Here is a 23,969-nt window from a genome sequence, read left to right as displayed (position 1 = left end):
AGAGACAGAGACAGAGATAGACAAAGACAGAGACACACACACACACGTGCACACACACAGTAGGGTGGGGTAGGCAGGGGTGAAGGGAAAGAGAATATAGGGGAAAGGGAGAGAAATGGATTGAATATTTAACTGCCTATGATCGATGCTATTTTTTTCAGTCCACTTTCAGAAATACTGTCTACAGCCTGTGTACTCTGTACTTGCATTACATTACAGCATCATAATTAAGAGATAGTTAATAATTTTATAATGGCTGATTAGGGCCAATAATTTTTAATTATGCAGTCATGCATTCTAAGTGAACAAGTGACGACATTGATCCTCTTCAGCCATCTAGTCTGTTGACTGTCTTCCTGGGTTTGAGGAGGCATTTGTTGTCTTCCTTATCTTTAGGTTTCATAAAGCCATTTCTAGAGCACTGGTTAAAGTTGGCTCATACTTTCTATATATTTAGTTTTGAGAATGTAGCATTTTCTTTTGGAGTTGCTTTAATCTCAACTAAACAGTTATTTTAAGTGTTAGAAATAGAAACAAATCAAACAAAAAAAAAAAAAATCACCCAAGAAGACCTTGTATCAGGAATCACTTGCTTGAAACTTTGGCCTGAAAATTGCTGTTCTAACTTTAAAAACCCCCACTGTATATTAGTAAATATGTAGCGAATTCTTCACATGATGTAAGGCATTTTCATTATTTCTGTTATATTGTACAGTTGTCTTAGAATATAGATTTATATTCTGTTTTATTCTGTTCTGACAAATATTCTAGTAGTTTTTCCCACTACTTTAAAAAGCAAATAATCATTTATTCAACATTTATTGTTAGATATGATTGGTTATAGTGCTAGAAAGCATCATGTAAATTATTTTCTGTATGCACTAAGTTAGTACAGTTGACTTCTTTCAAAGAAAAGTTGTTACCTCTAGTAGAAATTGAGTTTGAGCTCTTCGAATTCACCTAATTGATTAATAAGTGTCAAAATGTCATCAGTCAGCAAAGTAACTATACCTAAAAAATAATTCATAGGCTTTCATTTCCAAAAATGTTGACAACCACATAAAAATATTTTAATTTGGCTTTTAACTGGTTCTTCTATGATAGTTGTTTTGGTTGATTTGCTTTGGGGCAGACTCTCACTATGTAGTTCAAGCTGGCCTTGAACTCACTTTGTAGCCCAGGCTGGCGTAGAACTCGTGGTGATCTTCTTGCCTCAGCCTCCCAAGTGCTGGGATTATAGACATTTGCTGTAACACCTTTCATATGATGGTTATTGAAGGAATTGAATTGCTACATTCGGTTATAAAGCAAGAATATTCAAGTTTATTATAAAGTAAAATTTCTTCTTGAAACAGTTGGTACCTAATGGAAATATTCAAGTGGAGTTTTAAAAATTTCTGAATTTGAAATAAAATACTGCCCGCAGAAAGTGCTGAAATTATCAGGTTCTAGCTCACTGATTTATCACAAAGTCAGAGTTATCACTAACCTCTTCCACCATCACTGGGTTAAGAAGCAGAACATTACTAAGGCCTAGGAGTTCTGCCTATGTTGCCTTCCTTTTTAAAACTTTTTTTGAAACAGGTTTCATTTTGTAGTGCAGGCTGACCTTGAACTCATTTATATACCCAGGTTGCCCTGGAGCTCATGGTGATTTTCCTGCTGTAGCTTCCCAAGTGCTGGGATTACAGGTGCATCACCACACACCACCACATCTGGCATCTTTGTTGCCTTTTTTCTGATCACTGTGTCTTCCTTTTCTCCCAGAGTTAACCCTGACCTTTTTTTTTTTCTTTTTCTTTTTTTGGCGGAACTGGGGATTGAATTCAGGCCCTTGCACTTCCCAGGCAAGTGCTTATTCTACTGAGCCATCTCCCCGGCCCTTACCCTGACTTTTTTTTTTTGGGGGGGGATACCCATGACTTTATTTTTTTATTTTTATTTTTTCCATAATTTTATTGAGAAACAAATAGCAATGAGACAGTTTCAAACCAAATTGGTAGGACAGTTTCAATAATTAACACATTGCATACATTCTTCCTAGTGGTTAATTGCTGTACAAGATTTGGACATGATATTTATAGACACTATTAGAACAAATGCCTCTATTAAGAGGATGTAACTATGTATCTATCCTAACCATTTTGAATACACAGATACAAAATGGACATTAATCTGTATCCAAAAATATGGAACGCTTCACAAATTTGCGTGTCATCCTTGCGCAGGGGCCATGCTCATCTTCTCTGTATCGTTCCAATTTCAGCATATGTGCTGCTGAAGCAAGCACCTTACCCTGACTTTTAACACTATATATTATATTAATTTTTGTCTCAGGCATATTTTGTATTTTTAAGGTATTCTTTTTTTTCTTTTTTGTCTTTTTAAGACAACGTTTTACTATGCAGTTCAAGTTGATCTCGAACTTGCAGTGATCCTGCGTCAGTCTTCTGAGTGCTGGTATAAGCATTGCACCACCATGCCTTGCCTTTCAAAAATTTTTTTTTAAAACTTTCTTCCAGGTTATAGAATTAACTTTATTTTGAATGAAATGAGTAGGGTTCAGAAATACTCCTCATTTTTGTTTAGTAAATGATAGAAAGTACTGGAGAGTTAACCTGAAATGTCAAATGGAAAGACTTTTTCTTTATATGCCTTTTTTTCTATACAGTGAAAAAGAGAGGATAATGAACTATTAGATTTGTTTGTTTCCTGTTTCACTTTTCTAGTTATATGATAGATACCTTTAGCTGTTGAAGATATGACAAAAGCGATCAACTCAAGATTTTCAGCTTGCTGAATTGTATTGCGTTTGAAAAGAAATTTGGAATAATTAAGTCTACAGATATTCTTATAAGACATTTAATACAAGCATGAGACTACTGATTGACTGTTCAAGAGATTTTGTTGTTTCCTTTGTCCTCCCCATTCAGTGGAAGCCCTGACATTTCCTCCTTCTTCTGGGAAGTCATTCATTATGGGAACAGATGAAGCCCTTGAAAGTGAACTGGGACTTGGAGAATTAGCAGGCCTTACCGTGGCCAATGAAGCAGATTCACTAGCTTACGACGTATGTAGAAGTTTTTATTTTTAATGTTCCTAACTCAAATCTTTAAAACAGATCTTATAGAACAAATGGCAGTGGTAAAAGTGACTTGATTGAGTAGACTTTGGTTGCGTTTTAATTGTAAACTTTGAAGAGGTGAAGATAGGCTTACATTTTTCCAAATAAGCTATATCTGAATTATAGGCTTAACCCAAATCCACAAGCCTGGGGCTGGGGAGATGGCACAATGGAATAAGCGCTTCCCTGGCAAGTGCAAGGGTCTGAGTTCAGTCCCCAGTTCCGAAAAAAAAAAAAATCCACAAGCCAGTGTAAGCTTAGGTAGGAGAAAGAATTCTCTTTTTCCTCCACCAAGTTTTGTTCTATTTTTGTTTTAATTTATTTTTTATTAATTTTATGGAGAAACAAGTAGCAATGAGACAGTTTCAAAACAGGTTAGTAGGACAGTTACAATAATTAATACATTGCATATTGTTGTCTTCTTGTTAACAACAATGTATGTTGTTATTCATAGTATAATGTTCTTTTAGTGCACTAGTGATTAGTTGAAATTCATGCCTACCTCACAGCAACATTGCTCTTGCCTTTCAAGTCTGTTAGTCAATATCCTATTGAAAAGTGATTTCAGTTATTGCTAGGCATAGATTTTTACCAGTTGCCTTCCATAGGTTAAGGCTGACTTATCAGTGTTGTGGAACTGAAATCTTTATACCTTTGTGTATCCATTCATTTAATTTTAAATTAGTCATTTTATATTTCTAATTGCTTATTTCACAGGTAAAGTATTATCTCTCTTACCATTTTGTTAAAATATTTTCCACTTTTCTTTATGCTATAGAAAATAGTATATTGCCTGCGGCAATCCTGCTGTATAGGGCATATAGGATAGATGCATAAGCAGACCTTTTTATTCAGGAGATAAAGAAATGTTTCATTTTCGTACAGATTAGAAGTCCAGCTCTCTGTACTCACCCATTAGCAAATCTTCCAGGTTCTGAAATACAGACACTTCTTTACATTTTCCATCCTAGTCCACTTTCTCCTCACTCAGAGCTAGCGCAATAATTTTCTAACCTAAATGGGGTCTTTGTACTCTTCCGTCATTTGTAATAAAGATTTTTTTAAATTAATAATTTATTTTGACAATGTAGCAGGATATATGATCAATGCATAAAAATTAGGAACATTTATATACACCAACAATGAACTAGATGAGAAGAAAATTATAAAAGCAACACCATTCACACAATCGTCAAGAAAAATGATATACCAAGAACTAACCCAACCAAGGAAGTGAAAGACCTTTATGAAGAAAACTACAGGGGCTGGAGAGATAGCTTAGTAGAATAAGCACTTGCCTGGCAAGTGCAAGGGCTGGATTTCAATTCCCAGTTCCGCAAAAAAAAAAAAAAAAAAAAAAAACTACAGTACTCTGAAAAAGGAGACTGAAGAGGATATCATCATGAAGTGGAAAGATGTATGCTATTCCTGGATAGACAGAAACAACATTGTTGAAATGACCATACTCCCAAAAATGCTACCCAGATTCAATTCAGTTTCAGTCAAAATGCCAACACTTTACTGAACTACACAAAATAATCCTAAAATTCCTATGAAATGAGAAGAAACCCAGAACAGCACAAACAATTTTGTACAACAGAAGCAAAGGAGGTGGCCTAGCAATACCTGAGTTCAAGCTAGACTCCAAAGCAATAGTAATAGAAACAGCATGATACTGGAACAAAACCAGACATGGATCAATGGAACAGAATTGAGGATGCAGATACCTCCTCAGACACGATGATTTTTTTTTTTTTTTTTTTTTTTTGGTAGGACAGTTTCAATAATTAACACATTGCATACATTCTTCCTAGTGGTTAATTGCTGTACAAGATGCGGACATGATAACCTATTTACAAACACTATTACAACAAATCCCTCTGTTCATTAAGAGGATGTAACTATATATCTATCCCAACCATTTTGAATACATAGATACAAAATGGACATTCATCTGTATCCCCTTTTTTTGTTTAGTTCCATTATTTGAATATTATAGGTGTGTTAACTCAGCAAAATATTCTAAAAGAGTCCAGTAGTCCATAATAGTATTGGGTCTTCCACTTCACTAGCAATGTCAGAAATTGTTGACCTGCGCCCCCTACAGCCCAACATAACAGCTTGGCTTTACTTCTTATATTTCATTTTTATACTTTTCTGCTGAATGGTTAAGACCAAGGTAAAGCAGGACCTATGCAACAAGAGTTGTAGCTGATCAATGAAATCCCCTCAGGATTTATCCTGAGATCCTGTACCTCAAATTGTAGAACCTCTGTCAGTGTCAGCCATGTGGATGAGTCACAGCCATTGCTTGGTCAGTGTGCTCTCTGTGAAAGCCTGAGAGAATGTTTTCTCTCCATGTGACTCTCCGTAGGCACACTCTACATCATCGATCACTTTCCTCTTTGGCCCCACAATCTCCTTGATCAGAAAATTTGAGACACTACTGAGTTACGTGACATTACAAGTTCTCATTATGTCCTGAGTCTTAACTGACCTTCGAAGGCTAGGGCCAAAATGTTGGCTTTCCTTGCGGCCCTCCTTTTTCTCTATTTTTGGTCTGCAAACTTAGGTTGTTAACCCTCCAGAAGACAAGCTTTGTACTCTTCCATCATTTTTAATAAAGGTTTTTTTAAAAAAATCAATTATGTTTCCAATATTTTTGTATTCTGGTATTTTTACATTTATCTTTTTAGAGTGCTAGTTGATTTTGCTTTTTTCATCTAATATTTGACAGCCTTTAAATTTAGTTGAAGTGTTCAGTACATTTATTTTTAAAAGTAGTTGCTGATATATTTGGTTTAAAGTTGTACCATCTATTTGTGCTACCTGTGGTCTTTTTCTCTTTATTTTTGCCTATTTGGGGATTATATTTATTATTCAAAACTCAATTATAGTACTTGGGGTTTATAAACTGTTTTGCCACTTTTTAATGCTTATAAATTTACTACTGCTTATAAATTTACTACAAACTCTTTAAAGATTTTATATGCAAAGTTGTAAGAATATTTTTAACTACTTAATTCGTCTTCTGTAAGATATTATTTTTATGCTGTATATTTAGTTTGGATCATATTTATTCATCTTTTACATATTTCACTTTATGTCATTCTGTCCTACATATGGGATCACCCAAGAACACTTCTAATATTTCTCTTCGATAAAAGTCTTTCTTAGATTCTTTGTTAAGCTTGACTGAATTAACAGCTCACATTGTCTCTAATTAGCAGTAGTGTCTTGTTTTGTTTGGATTCTAAACATTTCAAAAAAATTATTTATTTATTTATTTATTTATTTATTTATTTATTTATTTATTTTGTCCCTTTGAGACAGGGTCTTGCTGTGCAGCTCATGTTGGCCTTGAGCTTACACTGTAGCCCAGGCTGGTTTCTAGCTTACAGCAACCCTCCTGCCTTAGCCTCCTGAGTGCTGGGATTTACAGGCATGAGCCACCACTACCGGCTCTGGATTCTAAACATTTTATTGTCTTTTATTTTTAATATTCTCTATGAAAGGCAAGAGCAATGTCTGCATTGATCATTAATGATAGTCTGATTTTATTTTCTTTAATGTTTATTTCTTTGTTGTTAGGCAAGGTTTGCTTTTATTTTTAAGCTTCTTGAAGTACTTAGATTTTTAGGGATTAGTATATTTTCATTAATTTTTTATAAATTTCTCAGCCATTGCTTCTCAAATAGTTTATTTTTATTTATTTATTTATTTGTTTTTGTGGCCAGCTCAACCCTCCCTAGGAGCAGGGCTGGTAGGGCATGTGGTGCTGGGGATCGAACTGCAGTCCCTGCATGCTTGCCTAAACTTGCCTAAGCAGGTGCTTTAGACTGCTGAGCTATCTTGCCAGCTCCAAATATTTTTTGTATCTCCTGCTCCTTCTAAACCTGATTTTATGTTTATATCTTCTTTCTGTAGCCTTTGTCTCTTATGCTTTTCAATTTTGTGACTCATTTTATACTTCATTTTTTCTTCTGTTACATGTAAAGTATAAACTGTGACCTGTAGTTAAATACATGTATCGGGTTTTATAGATTTTTGCTGCTAGATTCATTATTATTTAAACTTCTTCCAGTTTTTTATTTTTTATCTTCTTGAATATTGTAAGTACGATTATTTTAAAGTTGGAGGTTCTCTTGTTGTTATATATTATTTCTGCTTTTTATTTATATTCTTATTTCCTTAAATGCATAATTCTTATGTGTGGCCAAATAGTTGTGTTATTCAAACCTATATTCCTGCAGAGAATATATTTTAATTTTCTTTTCTCAGATGTCTGCAGCCATTATAAACCTGGAATCAATATAGTCTGTGTTCAGTTCTTAAGGTCAGCTACAGCCCCTCCAAGGGCTTCTTCCAGTTCACCTTTATTTCAAGGACATAACCCTTTAAGATCTTAACCCACAGCAAAGTGATTCACCAAGCTCCATTCTGTTGACAGGTCATTCATAGCACTTTGTATTCCCACAGTGCTGAAAGTCTGTCAAAAGCACTGCTTGGCCTCTTAGCCATCCTTTGAGAATCAGTAAACACCTCTGTGGGAAGACAGCCCCAAATACCAGGTTTACCTTTTTAGGCCTGTGTCCTTCCCTTGACAGGGTTGTTTTTCTTCACTACTTTATTGTTTCTCCATGTTTTACATACTTCTCTACTTGTCCTCAGTACAGAGGTCATCTAGATTATCTAGTTCATCATGGATAAACCAGATGACTTTTTTTTTACATAATTTTGTTGTTGATATAGTGTCTCACTACACAATTTGGATTTGTAGTGATCCTCCTGTTGCAGCCTTCCCAATGTTAGGATTATAGATGTGTGCCATCACACCTGGTTTTGGTCCTGGCATGGCATACAGTATTGAGGATCAAACTCAGGTTCTTGCACTTGCCAGGCAAGCACTTAGACCTCAGAACTATCTTCCCAGCCCAAAGCAGATAACTTGTATTTCCTGTTAACCCTTCAAAGAGTTTTTCCAGTACCTAGTGGAATTTAACCTTTTCTCTAGAGAAAGTGCATACTTTTTGTGTAGGTTTTATTTTTATATTTTTATATTTTTGTATTTTTTTAGTAAGGGTCTACAGGGCCACACTACGAAGATCAGACTCATAGTGATCTGCCTGTGTTCAGCCTCCCAAAGAGCTGAGATTACAGGTGCATGCCATGATGTCCATTCTCATTCACCATCTCAGTGTGCCCAGGGCCGGCACTTACACTGGCATAGCAGGCTGGGGATCAAACCCCGGTTGCTGCGTCTGCCTAAGCAGGCACTTTAATCTGCTGAGCTATTTGGCTGGCCTTTCATGTATAGGTTTTAATTGTTTGGAAACTTGGTGTTATGTCCCTCAGTATGTTTCCAAACATAGTTGTTGGTTTTATTAAATATATTAGTAATTACTGCTGTGGGCAAATTATATCAGTGCTTAACAGCTTAGAACAACAAATATTATCTCATAGTTTCTATGGGTGTGAAATCTGGAAGTGGCTTAGCTATGTGGTTCTAACAAGATCTGTCATGTAGTTGCAGTCAGGGATGTTGGCAAGGCTTGCAGTCTCATATGAAGACTTGAAGGATAGAAAATATTTTTCCAAGCTCTTCAGTAGTTGGAAGGCCCTGGTTCTTGGCAGGTGTTTTCATGGCCTACTCAACATCGCAGTTATTTTCTCTCATTATGAGTGCTATGAAAAGAGAGAAAAAGAGCATCCAAGACAGATAATGTTATAGTCTCATTTTTGAATAACTTATCACTTACGTATGCTGTTGGACACACAGACAACTCTATGATGTCCAGAGGGAGCTGAGGAGGTGTAAATACAAGGAAGTGGGACTGAGAAACATTTTGATGACTACCTACTCATTCAAAAAGAGTTTCATTTCTTCTGCATATGAAGGCTATTCAGCTATTGAATAGTTCAGTCAAGACTGAGCATGATTGAACTGAATTTTTCTTTTCCAGGATAACCAGCCTCAGTTCTTATAGTAGTAGTTCCTTGCACAATGTGTTTTGTGTTCTCTATCACTGTAACTGATATATTATGTCTGGCTTTTTTCTACAAATCTTTTAACTTGTGTATTGTGTTCTGTAGTGTAGTTTATATTGACTGTGACCTGTGTTCCCAAACTGCTTGGGTTTGATTCCAGGCATCTTCGGGCAAATGATTTCACTTCTCTTTTTCTGATGTATCAAGTGAAAATAATGTTAATTCTTGCTTAATAGATTTATTGTGAGGATTAGGTCAGTGCATCTAAAGTGTTTAGAATAATGTTTAAAATATTGGATGCCGGGGGCCTGGGAGATGGCTCAGTAGAATAAGTGCTTGCCTGGCAAGCTCAAGGGCCTGAGTTCAATTCCTGGTTCTGCAAAAATAAAATATTGGACACTCAAACTAGCAGCTATTGTTAGTACTGTATAGCTGTTTTCCTTTTCATTGTTTGCTAATAAATCTAGTGTATTACCAGTACCCCAATCTTGTTCAAACCTAGTGTGATTGATAACCTGTGAGGGTGAAGAGGTCATTCGTAGTGCTAGTGTGAAGTAACAGGTATTTCAATTTTCATGTTAGTTGAAATAAAAAAAAAAAAATAGTACAGCATGTTTTTTCCGTTGTTGAGATGAAGTTACCATGGAAGGAAGAACGGTTTATTGTACCAACAGAATGGGATTTTTTTGTAGTATTTATTTTAAACATTTTCTATTTTGTTTATAAACCTTATTTATACTTTAATGAGTAAAATTTAGCTTTTATTAGGTGGTATTAAAAACTTCAAATGTATGATTGTATTTTTAAATGTTAACAGGTTTAAAGTCAACTTAGTGTTTCAACTTCTACCCAGAATTATACTTTCTAGCCGCTAAATTTTATTCAGCTGTGGTAGCACAAACTTGTAGTATCACACTAGAAGGTTGTTGAAGTAGGAAGATCGCAAGTTCAAGTCCAGCTCAGGCAACTTAGTAGGACTCTTGTCTTAAAAACCAAAAAAGGCTGGGGACATGGTTTAGTACAAAAGCCTTTGGGTTTAACCCCTAGTATAAAAAAATAAAACTGTGTAATTTAGATTAAATTTTTTGGTTTTAAAAGCATCTTAAATGTGTTAGTTGGATTTTTGTCACTGTTGCACAGTACCTGAGAAAACTAATTCACAAGTAAGGAAGGTTTATTTTGGCTCAGTGTTTGAGAGGTTTCAGTACATACATGGGTGGCCTGTTGCTTTTGGACCAGCTTACATCATTGTGGAAGCCTATAATAGAGGAAGCAAAGAGAAAGAGGAGGAGCTGGGTCTGAATATCTACTTCAGAAGCAGACCTCCCATGATCTAACTTCTTTCTGTTAGGCCCAACTCATGAAGATTGTGCTACCTTCCATGAGTGCCACAGATGGCAACCAAGACTTTAACACATGGGCCTCTGGGAGACACTTACAATCTGAACTATAGCACTTGTGAAGATCTATTATATATTATTATTATTTGATTTGCTTTTTATGTTAAATTGTGATGTCTCATTAAAAATTTCATTCTTCGAAGAAAACCACTGTTTGACATATTGCTAATTTTACCTTTGGTTTGAAAGTTGCTTTGAAAATTCCTTTAAAAGTTACTCATTGTGATGGTTGACTAACAAATCAGCAAAGATTGATATTGAGAGTGTAAGGGCTTTTTCTTATCCTCACCTAAATGTACAGAAATCTTTGTTTTGTCTCTTTAATAGATAGCAAATAATAAAGATGCATTGAGGAAGACTTGGAACCCTAAGTTTACTTTGAGAAGTCACTTTGATGGTATTCGAGCCCTTGCTTTTCACCCCATTGAGCCTGTTTTGATAACAGCATCAGAGGATCACACATTGAAAATGTGGAATTTGCAGAAAACAGCCCCAGCTAAAAAGTAAGAATATTCCACTTTAATTTATTTGAATATTTTGTTCCTTTTTAACAGAGAAAATATTTAATTATTACTATTCAGTTTTTCTTCTAGTTCTTTCTGTACAGTGTCACATAATTTAGGGTGTTTTTTTCCTTCCTATAATCTAATGCTAGGTTGGAAAAGTGACATATAGGAAAACATGTTATCTTATTGTTTCCCCAGAGTTCATGAGTACTGATTACAGTCCTTATACATCCTGTGTTTTTAATGGTTGTCATATTTAGGGAGTGCCTTGTCTCTACTGAAAATTTCTGCTGTTATAAACAGGTCCAGATAGGCATATTTAAAACAATCAAATTTCTATCCCATTTTTTACTGTTTGAACTTACAGAGTACAAGAGAAAAAAAGGCTGATTAAGAGGGATGGGGACTTCTCTTTGGTTTTATCTTTTGTCCCCAAGACTTTAGGTACTGAACTGACACACTGCTTTTGCCTTACTTACCTTCTAGTGTTTGCCTTGGGCCCTTACTTCTTAAGTATCAAGAGACAAGATTGACTATAAGCCGCCTTACCAGTCATCAGATTTGGTGGAGTCCTTATTAGAGTACTTCTTCTTCTTTGGATCATATGATCCAGAACCAGTGTCTGCTAGCAAGGGGTTTTATGCAGTCTCAGTCACTTTTGTTATTATAAGAGTACAACTGAATATCAAGTGGAGAGCTGGAGAGATAGCTCAGTGGTACAGTGTCTGCCTGGCAAACACAAGGTCCTAAGTTTGATTCCTGTTACTGAAAAATAAAAGCCTAAAATATCAAATAGAAAAGGGTTACAGAAATTTTACTGCTGTTCTTGGGAACCTGTTAGCAATTTAAAAGAAATCAGTGGTATTCATGCTGTGAGTTATACAGAGAGTAGATAGAGTACTTTACTTGATTTAACAGTTTGTAACAGCACAACCTGATCTTTAGTTAAACCAAATGGACTTGATAATTTTCAGTAGAGAAAAATTTGATTCAGTGTGACTTGTTTTTCTACATTTTTAGTCATAATGTGATAGTTCTAGCATAGTCATATTAAGCTAGAAGCATGAATGGCTCATGATATATTTTGACAAAAATTTAGAAAAATACTGAAATGAATTCGTTGGTAATACTGTAGTAAAAAAATTTATCTTTGCATGTTTACCTTTAAGCTTAAAACTTCAAGATGAGAGATTTTAAATCTAGTTTCCATTAGTAGATAAAATAAAGTGGTGTGCCTATAGTAGTATTCTTAGTAATAAACTAATGACTTGAACAGTTTATAAAGTATTAAGGATAAACATACTAACCTTCATGGGAAGATAAGGAAATTAAATACCATTTGTTGAAATCCTGTTTGGGTGGTTACATCCTATAGGCTTTTTTTTTTTTTAAATTGTAGAGTCTCATTTAATTTCATAGTATTGTTTGCTGTCTCCATTTTTCTCTTTTAATTTGAATATGGAGAAATCTGGAATTATCATAGACTCACTATATAAAGTTAGCCAATTAATGACAAAACTGAAAATTGAATTCAGGGATTTATCCCTTCAAAGTTCATGTTGTTTCTTCTTTTCCATTTTCTTCCTTTTGTTTTATTTTTATGTGTTTGACACAGGGTCTCACTACGCAGCTACTCCTGTGATCCTTCTGTTTTCAGCCTCCCCAGTGCTGGGATTACCGAAGTGTACCACCCGTCTGATCTCAGTGGCTGGCTCAGCCTGCTGGTGGGGTGGGGTGGTGGCACAGCAGGCATGTGGTGCCAGGAATCGAACTCGTGTCCCTGCCCTTCCCTAAGCAGGCACTTAGTCTGTGAGCTGTCTTGCCAGCCCTATGTTGTTTCTTCAGAGTGAAAGTCTCTCTCCTTTTACTCAAATAGATAATATCAAAGCTAAAAGCATTGTGACAGGGTATTACTATTGAGCAAGAAGCTTGTTTCTTGACGTGCTGAAAGTGTTATTTGAGATAGGTAGGCGTTTTTAATGTGTCCTGTAGTTGAGAATTGTATATTACCAGTGTTCATGCTGCTAAAGGCGTTTGTTATCACACATTCATTTTGTTAACTACTGAATAATGTTATCTTCACTTTCTGTTTTAGGAGTACTTCTCTCGATGTAGAGCCCATCTATACATTCAGGGCTCATAAGTAAGTGTGTGTTTTTTATTTTAAACTAACATCATTGTAAAAAAATCTGATTAGTGTAGTTTATTTTCTTTCCCTTCACTTACATATTTTGTTATGTATAGTTTTGTACTTAATAGTGTTTTTTGTGACTGTAGAAGAAACTAGCAGATAATATGCTAAAAAGTTTATTACTCCCAAATTAGAGATCTTTGCTGAAAGATTTTATTTTTATGAGGTTTAAATGGTGTATGTTTATGTGTTTTGAAAATAAAATTGAAGCAATTAGATTTGCTTTTTTTTTTTTACTTAAAGATAACATACACAAAAATATTGAGACTGGGTCTTTAGTAAGTGGAGGTGTGCCCAGAATATGCGAAGCCCTGGGTTCTGTCCCTAGTACCACCTAAAGATATTTTTATTGTGATCACATTTTTAAATTTATTTAAGTGTAAAGGGACATGTCTGTTCACTTGATTTAGCACAGGGATTGGCATATATGTAAATGATGAGATAGTAGTTTTTTTAGGCCATGTTCTTTCTGTTGTGTATGGGTTGGATTGTGTTGTGTTATATTGTGTTGTATTTTGTTTTTTTGTCCAGGGATTGAACCCTGGTCTTTCTATAGCATTTTCTGTTTGTTTGTTTTTTTGCTGAACTGGGGTTTGAACTCTGGCTCTTGTGCTTGCCAAGGAAGCACTTATTCCACTGAGCCATCTCCCCAGCCCCAGCATTTCCTTTTTTTATGTGTTGCAGCCCTTTAAAAACCACTGTTCACTGTAGAAAGACTACTGGATGAATTTGATCTGGAGCCCATAATTTACCTCTGGTTTTTATCAGAGGAAGAAAAATGACCAGTGTTTTGATATTTTTATTCATTGTAAAAATCAGAAAAATAGTAAGCATTTGCATAATTAAGCATTCTAATTTTTAACAAGTCATAGGATTGATTTTTGGGAATAGCAGTTTACTTACCTATTTATTTTGTACCCTAGAGGCCCAGTGCTTTGTGTAGTAATGAGCAGCAGTGGTGAGCAGTGTTACAGTGGTGGCACTGATGGACTGATCCAGGGCTGGAATACCACTAATCCCAACATTGATCCCTATGATTCTTATGGTATGTGATTTCTCAAAGTTCTGAAAGAGTAAACTATTTTCTTTTTACACATGTTTTCATAGTATATAAAGGGTAAATCAGATATTTTTAAGATTAGGTAAAAGAGGGGGTTGGAATGTTAGCTCACTAGAATAAGCACTTGCCTGGCAAGCGCAGGGTCCTGAGTTCAATCCCCAGTACTACAAAAAATAATAAAAAAAGATTAGGTAAAAGAGAAGCATGTTTATTTTGTTAAAAAGAAATCCTATATTTGGGGATCATTTTGACAAAAGAAAAAAATACTCTTCTTTAGAAACATTTTGCAATTCTCCAGAGTCTTCCTGATCAGAAATATTGACCTCGTTGATAATTGTTTTATTCATTTTAAACATTTATGTGGTACTTGATAGAGAACTACTAACCAACAATCATTTCAACACTGTTTTGGACAGAAAATTAAAGAAAAATGAATGTTAGCGTTATTCCCTTGATCAATTATTGAGGAGGATATAGGGTAATAACTTGTAAAGCCCATGCTACCAAAATAATTAAAAGGCATCAAAAATTAAGAAGTGCCTGTTAGTTTTTTGAACAGTATTATAAGCCATAAATACATATTATAATTCATCACTAAATGTTACCATAAAGGTCTCATATAAAAACTGCTTTGGGATTGGCTGTTTTTTCTGTTAAAAGATTTTTTGTTTGTTTGTTTTTTGGCATGAGGAATTAAACTCAGGACTTAGGGTTTGCCACACAGATGCTGTGCCACTGAGCTACATCCCTGGCTCCTGTTAAAAGGTTTAATGTATTTTCTTTCCATAAAAGCCTAATTAATTAATTTCATTATCACTTTCGATTGATTTTACCATTCAACCTAAGTAAACATAAATGCAAGAAACAAAAATTCCCGAACTTAAAAAAAAAAAAAAAAAAAAAAAAACAAGCAAAAAAACAGGGCCGTTAAAAAAACAAAGTAGAATAAGCGATTGTGTGGCAAGAACAAGCGTTGGGGGCATGCCCCTTAGCTCAGTTCTTTAAGTGGCTGCTGCAACAAAGCAGTCAGGCTCATGTTGCTGTGGTTTGATTCCCACAACTCAAACCAGCCAAACCTGCCTTGAAGGCATTCCGAGCAAAACAAAACAAAACAAAAACAAAAACAAAACAAAAAAAAACAAAAACAAGCGTTGAACTGAGAGCCTTCACACTAGATATAGCCCCAGCACCTCTTTTTTTTTGTTTGTTTTTTGTTTTGAGCCAGGTCTTGCTAAGTTACTAAGCTGCCCAGGCTGAGCTTGAATTTGTGATCTTCCTGCCTCAGCCTCTTAGACTGCTGAGATTATAGCACTCACATTCATTGTAAAAATGAACACAACAGCACTCTACACCTCTCTGCTCTTTCTCCATCCCCCTCTGCATCTGAGTAAGTTCTGAGTGAGAGATTGTCTTGTTCTTGACACTCTCTTTCTCTCTCTCTCTCTCTCTCTCTCTCTCTCTCTCTCTCTCTCTCTTTCTTTCTATGTAGTGTCATTTCCTCTTCATCAATGTTTTTTTGACGGTGTTATCTAGAAAACATAATTACTAGTTAAGAATTTCATGTCCTTCCCTTGGATCACCTTTTGCATTAATGGCTTCTAGAAATATCACATAAATATAGCAAGATTGCCGTTGACTTCCTAATTACCCAATCCAATATTTTACAAACCTTATTTTTACTAGCTGTATGGTTACAATTGAAAATGTTCTTTTCTTGCCTGGGAGATAGCTTAGCGGTCTAAGCGCCTGCCTGGCAAGTGCAAAGACCCAGGTTCAATCACTGGTTCCGCACACTGAGCCGACCACTGCAACTGGGCATGGTGGCAATCCCAGCACTGTGGAAGATGACATAGCAGGATCACTACAAGTCTGAGCTGTGTAGCACGACCCTGTACCAAATTAAATAAATTTTAAAAAAAGAAAATGTTCCTTTTAGAGCTGCATTCTTAGTTCCATTTAGATTTCTCTTCTCTTAGAAATACTGGCTTGACAGTGTGTGATGATTTCTCTTTTCTCTATTTTGTGGAGTGAGTCTTTTTATGTTTCATGCCTTAAATAGTATAATTTTTCAAGACCCAGGCCTTACCTCATTCATTGCAGTGGTAGATTACATCTACTTCTGTAGCTTTCTAGGTTGTTGACTGATAAGTCTTTTTAAGCTCCAGAATCTCTCTATAAAATTTTGGGGTTTTTTGAGCAAGGGTCTCACTACGCAGTTCAGGCTGTTGTTGAATTCACTATGTAGCTCAGGCTGGCCTGCAACTCATAGCAGTACTCTGCCTCAGCCTTCCCAGTGCTCAGATTATAGGCATGCACCACCAAGCCAGGCAAGAAATTTCAGTAAAGTTGCCATTGTCCTTAAATTGCAGTATATTCTGTGTTTCTTCTTATTTAGTTGATGGGCCTACTAGAAACCTGAGTTTCCTTAATTCCTTGTTACAACATATTATCCATATCTTATTCTGTAGGTTTGTTTTTTTTTTAATAATTCCTTAAGTACTTCTAAATTTATTCCTGCTATGGTCCATGTACACCTTCTGTACCTTAGATTTTTATGATCACTTTTCCATTTTGCCCACCAGCCCCTTTATCTTCTTTCTGACTATTGTCTTCTATACACAGCAAGGTTACCTTATTAAAAACTCAAATGGCTTATCTACTGCTCCTGGGAAATTCATAACTGAACCTTTCATAATAGCTTTTAGGATAATTTCTGAGTTCCTTAATGTGTCATAGAAATCCTAGGGCCGGCCAGATAGCTCAGCAGATTAAAGCGCCTGCTTAGGCAGATGCAGGGACCAGGGTTCAATCCCTGGTGCAGCCATGCCGGCCCTGTGCCCTGCTTAGATGGTGACTGAGACTGGGTGTGGTGGTGCACGTTAATCCCAGCGCTTGGGAGGCTGGAAACAGGAGGATCACTATGTCTGACCTGTGTAGTGAGACCCTGTAGAACCTGTGCTAACTACGTAAAAAAAGAAATCTTACCATAAACTAGATGCCTTTTTCTCATCTTTTTCTACCTCAAATGCCACACTACAGCAATATCGAATTGCTCGTAAATTTCCTTGTATTATCAGACTACTTTTCCTTCTACAATTTTGTAGATGCTGTTTCCTTGCCAGGCATACCTTCCCTCTATTCTCTGATTGGTTGACATCTGTATACTCTAGATGCCACTGTCTTTAAGAAGTTTTGGGACGTTTTCATCATCTCATTTACTTTTTTAGTAGTATCTGTCAATTACTGTACTTTTAATATTGTGTTTTGAAGACAGGGATAGTGTGATGTCTTAATCATATTTATGGTGTCAGCATCAATCATAGTGTCTGATACAGTATCCTAAATATTCAAATGACGTTTTTGAGAATGTAAGACATATAACACCAAAAAAAAAAAAGACATATAACACTGTTGGCATTTCTATACTGGTGAACCATCTTGAAATCACTTCATAAGAGTCTTTGTGAAGATTAATAAAGTTTCCAATTTGACTGTTACATGAAACTGTGCATAGGGACCCTCTCCTCCTGTCCCCATGTGCACATCCTCACACCTCAGTTGCTACTGAATGAGAATTTGGAGATTCCTGTAAGTTTCAGTTCCTGTCCACCTCAAATGTCATGCTCCCTGGGTACTCTCAGGAATAATTGCCATTCATTGTTCGCTAGGAGAAGTAGCCAGAAGGAGGTATAGTCGAAGTTCAGAACAAATTCAGAGGAGGGAAGGACAGACTTCTGTTCACTTTCTCAGGGAACTTGAGTTGTGATTTCTTCTAAGGCAGATTAAATTCAAATAATTTATGTTAATATACTTTTAAAATATCTAGATAAATGAGAGGACAAAAGAAAGCAAGGATATACCTAATATTTTAGGAAGACATATATATGCTTTTTAAGAAATTTGAGCTCTACATTTGTATATTTCTAAATCTGTTTTCACTACATTTCAAAAAAATAATTGAAACTAGGCAATATATTTTGTATTGTTACCATGTGCTTATAAGTGATTTACCTTTTCTTGAATCTAAGTATCTTTATGATTTTTTCTCCTAATTTTGCATTTTTGCTTTTCTATATAGATCCTTCTGTTTTAAGAGGCCCTTTGCTAGGCCACACAGATGCAGTCTGGGGCTTGGCTTACAGTGCAGCACATCAGCGTTTGTTGTCCTGCTCAGCAGATGGCACTCTTCGTTTATGGAACCCAACTGAGGTTGCTCCAGCACTAACTGTATTTAATGATAATCAAGGTATATATGCTTTAAAATTTCATTTTGCTGAATCTGTTATTAAACATCTCATTCTAAAAGTAAATAAGGAATTAATAAATGGTTCTATGAACTATTGATATTTAAATTTAATTTGAAGGTTTTTTGAATGAACAAAAGTATTTGTTTGAATTTCCAACTTACATGTGATTCTTAAAAGTGCAGTTCTGTAGTGAGAATAGATTTTTATATTTTTAAAAATTGAGGTATAAGGCCAGGGATATAGCTCAGTGGCATAAATGCCTCCCTGGCAAGCACAAGGTCCTGAGTTGATTCCTGGTACGGAGAAAAAAAATTGAGGTATAATATATGTACAGTGAAAAATACAGATGTTAAAAGAGTACATTTCAGGGGCTGGAGAGATAGCTCAGTGATCTAAGTGCCTGCCTGGCAAGCACAAGGACCTGAATTTGAACCCTGGAATCCTGGGCACACCGTGCCAGCCACTGAAACCGGGCCTGATGGCACATGCCTGTAATCACAGCACTTGGGAGGCTGAAACAGGACAAGTCCGAGCTGAGTAATGACACCCTATACCTAATGAATGAATGAATGAATGAATGAATGAATGAATGAACATTTCAGTGTGTCTCATGAAGAGTGCAACCTTGTAACTCAGATCAAGATCTAAAGCTTTTTCACTTCCCAGGCCTCCTTTGTGCCCTTCTCATTCAGTGCCACTCTTCTCCTGCCCAACCTGAGGTACACATTGTTGTGATTTCTTTCATCATAGGTTAGATTATCTCTTCTAAAACTGCATGCAAATGAAATGATATAGCTATGTACTCTTATATCTGGTTTTTACTAATTTTTCTGCAAATTATTGTCAGTTCATTTCTCTTTGTTACTTAATAATACTTTATTAAACCATAATTTATCATTGCTTCCCAGCCTTTTGGCTAAGACCAAACCATAATTTATTAATTTACCTCTTGATAGAGCCACTTAAAGACACTTTAAGTTGTTTCAGTTTTGAGCTGTTATGGACAGAGTTGCTGTTTTCAAAGTGATCACGGCATTTTGTACCACTGACTACAGTGAGAGTTTCATTTACTCTCCGTGCTTACCAACAGTGGCAAGATGTCTTCAGTTTAATTTAGCCATTGTGATGGATGTGTAGTTGTATTTCATTTTAGTTTTAAGTTAATTTTTAGTTTTCTTTTCTCTGATGGCTAATTATGTTGAGAGTTTCTTTGTTTTCTTTTTGGCCATTTATCTTCTGCGCTACACACATTTGAACTGTTAGCTTGCTTTAGTTAGAAACTGAGTCATATAAAAGTCAGATTATTAACTTATTTTATATATTCTGCTTTTATGTTTATAAGTAAGCTCTCAAGTTTTAAATATTCTAGATAGTAAATAAAAATTCTTTACTGAGTTACTATGATTTGTCTTTAGACTTCAGTGAGTTCCTTGCATTTAGTATTTACATGATTCTAACAATTTTTTTAATTTCATAATTTTAGTGTTGAAGTTTTAATATCATGACTTTTTCCTGTGGTGCTAGGGATCAAAACCAGGGTTTAAGTGAATACTTTTCTTTACACCACTCTAAAGTCCTAGGCTAAGGTAGAAGTTGCAAAATCTGTAGTCCATATTTGTTTTCTATTGGGGGTTGGGCTAGTGACTCACTTGGGTCTTTCCAGGTGATCAATTCCTATTTAGAATATCAATCCCAGGTGCTACTCTTAGCATTTGTTTGGCATTTAGGTCTTTAGGTCTGGTTCACAGCAGGAGCATCCGCCCCTCCCACAGTTGTAAGGCATCTCCTCTTCTGTGCTGTGTCTTTCGAGGGCCTGGCCCTGTCTGACTGCCTATAATATTTTTATCTAACTTGGCTGCCTGCAATACTCCCCCCTCTGAAGAAGTAACCTGAACTGCCATGAAAGGAAATATGGGCGAAGACCGCTCTGGCTTCTTCACGCTGAAAGGGATTGTAGTTGTCTAATTGCTGTTTGAATATGTTTGTATTCCATACTAATAGAATAATAGAAAACACTTAAGTTGTTTCAATTTTGAGCTATTATGGACAGAGTTGCTATATTCAGAGTAGTGATGGTTTTTGTTTTACTGACTACAGTGAGACGAAACAGGTAAGGATAATAAAGTTGTGTAAGGCTAAACATCACCAAAAAAAATCTTTGTTGGGTGTTTATGAGCTGATTCTCCTTCTCATGGTAAGCTTTATTTACTCTTTTTTTTTTTTTTTTTTCCCCCGGAACCGGGGATTGAACTCAGGCCCTTGCACTTGCCAGGGAAGCGCTTATTCCACTGAGCCATCTCCCCAGCCCCAAAGGACTGAGCTAGGGCCAGGCCCCCTATTTACTCTTAAAGAAATCATGCCATTGTATTTATTCTGTTATATTTTGATCACATTTTTAAGTAAACACTTTCATTGCTATTCTCTGAATATGTCCTGACTCTTTTAGAATTGGGAATCCCTGCCTCTGTGGATCTAGTGAGCAGTGACCCAAGCCATATGGTAGCATCATTCAGCAAAGGATATACAAGCATCTTTAATATGGAAACGCAGCAACGCATTCTCACTTTAGAATCCAATCTAGATTCAAGTATGTATACCAATTTTAATAGTCTGTTTGGATCAGTTTTTAACTTAATCAGAATTGTAACTACTATCCTTAAAATATTAATATGTTTTAAATCTAGAACACAGAACAATATAATGATTTACAATAGACTTTTAAAAGCAAATTAAGTTTACGTACATTTATAACTATACTATGTAAAATAGCATTTGAGTATTCCACAGATGTATGAAGTTTAATTTTTTGGTTCTTAATTTTATGCTAAATGACTACTTTTCAGTTTTATGGTAAGAAGGTATTCTGAATAAAAATGAAATCTGTTTTCATTTTATTATTTCATTGTTAATTTTGCAGCTCAACATTAATTAAAATATAGGTCACATGGCTTTCAGAATCTCAAATGTGAAACTTCTTATTAGATATAAATCGTCAGGAAATAAATGTTTCTCAGTTTATGGAGAAGATACTACAGATCTTTTTGGGTCTTGGCTTTTTGTTATTGTTGTTGTTAAGTGAATTGGTTTCTATAGTTGATCATAATCCAGGCATCCAGTTTAGATTGCAGTTGATAAAACTGTGTGCACATTTTAATTTGGAAATCGATTTTAAAAATAATTACATGGGTGTATGTGCAAGTGTTTGTGTGTGAACATGTACACTTGTAGGTATGTGTGCACGTACATGTTTGCTTATCTTTCTCTTTTTTCCCCTGCCTCCTGTCTTTTTTTTTTTTTTTTTTTTGCAGAGTCAAGGATTGAACTCAGGCCCTTGCGCTTGCCAGGCAAGCACTTATTCTACTGAACTAACTCCCCAGCCCATTGCCTCCTGTCTTCTGTTTCCCTTTGTTTTTTGTTGTTGTTGTTTTATTCATTTATTTTATTTTTGTGTGTGTGTTTATTTTTTTTTCCCATAATTTTATTGGGAGACAAATAGAAGTGAGACAGTTTCAAATCAATTTGGTATGACAGTTTCAATAATTAACACATTACATACTCTCTTCTTAGTGGTTATTTGCTGTACAAGTTGCAGACATGATATCCTATTTGCAAACACTATTACAACAAATCCCTCTATTCATTAAGAGAATGTAACTATATATCTATTCCAACCATTTTGAATACACAGATACAAAATGGACATTCATCTGTATCCCCTTTTTTTGTTTAGTTCCATCATTTGAATATTATAGGTGTGTTAACTCAACAAATATTCTAAAAGAGTCCAGTAGTCCATAATAGTATTGGGTCTTCCACTTGACTGGCACTGTCAGAAATTGTTGACCTGAGTCCCCTACAGCTCAACCTAACAGCATGGCTTTATGTCTTATACTTCGTTTTTATACTTTTCTGGTGGATGGTTAAGATCAAGATGAAGCAAGACCTGTGCAACAAGAGTTGTAGCTTTTGGATCTGATAAGGTCAGTCAAATCCCCTCAGGATTTATCCTGAGATCCTGTACCTCAGTTTGTAGATCCTTTGTCAGTGTCAGCCATGTGGATGAGTCATGGCCATTGCTTGGGCAATTTGTTCTCTGTGAAAGCCTGAGAGAATGTTTTCTCTCCATGTGACTCTCCTTAGGCACACTCTACATCATCGATCACTTTCCTCTTTGGCCCCATAATCTCCTTGATCAGAAGATTTGGGACACAACTGAATTACATGACATTACAGTACAGGTTCTCATAAGTCCTGAGTCTGTATTGCTTAATGGCGTGTTATCTCTGGAAAAATATATGTTATGAATCTCAAAACTAAGTAACAACTTCTTTAAGATTATTTAAATCAAGTAGAACTGACCAAGAACTAGTCCACGTGATTAAGTGACATTTTTGTACTATGTTTAGATAACAGGATGGGTGACCATGTGCCATGAGAATATCTTCAATTTTTAAGAACCACGTAGGAACAACATGAAAATCCAGTAAGATCAGGTTATTTTCAGTAATAGTGTCTATTACATGAATGTAAACTTATAATTCTTATTATAGATTTTCATTTTTAAACTATTTTGAAGTAATCTTAAATTTGTAAATTAGTACAAAAAAAAGATACAAAGATTACAAGAACTCCTGGCTACCTGTGACCCATATTCACTATGGGTGACATAAATTAACTTTTTTTTTTTTTTTTTTAATATGTGGTAACAGGGTCTCACTGCGCAGCTCAGACTTGTAGTGATCTGTTTTCAGCCCCTCCCCAATGCTGGGATTACAGGTGTGTGCTACCATTCCTGGACTTGGTTGCTAGCTCGGTGCACCCGGGGGTGGGGCCAGTGAAGCATGTGGTGCGTGGAATTGAACCCCAGTCCCCGCGCTTGCCTAGGCAGACATTCAGTCTGCTGAGCTACCTCGTCAGCCCCCACTAGTTTTTAATATTGGCTTCCAGTACTTTTTCACTCTCTGTATATGTGTATAATTCTGAGCCACTTGAATGACATCATGCCATTTACACTGTAGATATTTTAGATATAATTCCGACATTTTCTGCTATGAAATATTAAAATGATCAAAATCAGAAAATTTAACACTGATGCAGTATTGCTTTCCAAGTTGCTATTCATACTCAAATTTTGCCACTTGTCCTTTTGTTGTAAGGATAGCCCTTCATCTCTCTAGGGAAAATGAATAATTAATTTTTTTAAAAAGAAAATTTTAAAAAAAGAAAAAACTTTTGACATATTTTATTTTAAATGTAACAGAAATCAAAAATGATACAGAATTTCAAAAAAAGATAGGAAAGTAACAGTGGTTATTATATGGCATATTGCTGTCTTCAAAGTAGTTGTTCAGATTACCTGATATAGGCGTATAAGATTGATCAAACAATATACATACTGTTTCTTTCAGCGAACTAATAGGAATTAGTAGTGCAGTTACCTTAGCTATCTTTTG

The 23,969-nt window shown here is 35.6% G+C and overlaps 1 protein-coding gene and 1 non-coding gene across 3 annotated transcripts in view; one reads left to right on the top strand and one right to left on the bottom strand.

Moving 5' to 3' along the window:
- Window positions 1–23,969, top strand: part of Strn (striatin) — a 148,817-nt gene that overhangs the window by 116,675 nt on the left and 8,173 nt on the right. For both annotated transcript variants that reach the window (XM_004627613.2, XM_023711266.1), the window contains 6 exons: window positions 2,934–3,070; window positions 10,840–11,015; window positions 13,114–13,161; window positions 14,133–14,254; window positions 18,348–18,515; window positions 20,963–21,103. In XM_004627613.2, the coding sequence (XP_004627670.1) occupies window positions 2,934–3,070; window positions 10,840–11,015; window positions 13,114–13,161; window positions 14,133–14,254; window positions 18,348–18,515; window positions 20,963–21,103 (792 nt within the window). The remainder of the gene's footprint in view (window positions 1–2,933; window positions 3,071–10,839; window positions 11,016–13,113; window positions 13,162–14,132; window positions 14,255–18,347; window positions 18,516–20,962; window positions 21,104–23,969) is intronic.
- LOC111815736 lies at window positions 2,184–2,290 on the bottom strand. Its single transcript, XR_002820382.1, has one exon. It is a non-coding gene; the product is annotated as a U6 spliceosomal RNA (small nuclear RNA).

Source organism: Octodon degus, unplaced genomic scaffold (assembly GCF_000260255.1).
Source record: "Octodon degus isolate 3935 unplaced genomic scaffold, OctDeg1.0 scaffold00020, whole genome shotgun sequence".
NCBI lineage: Eukaryota > Metazoa > Chordata > Mammalia > Rodentia > Octodontidae > Octodon > Octodon degus.
This window is presented reverse-complemented; position numbering and strand designations above follow the sequence as displayed.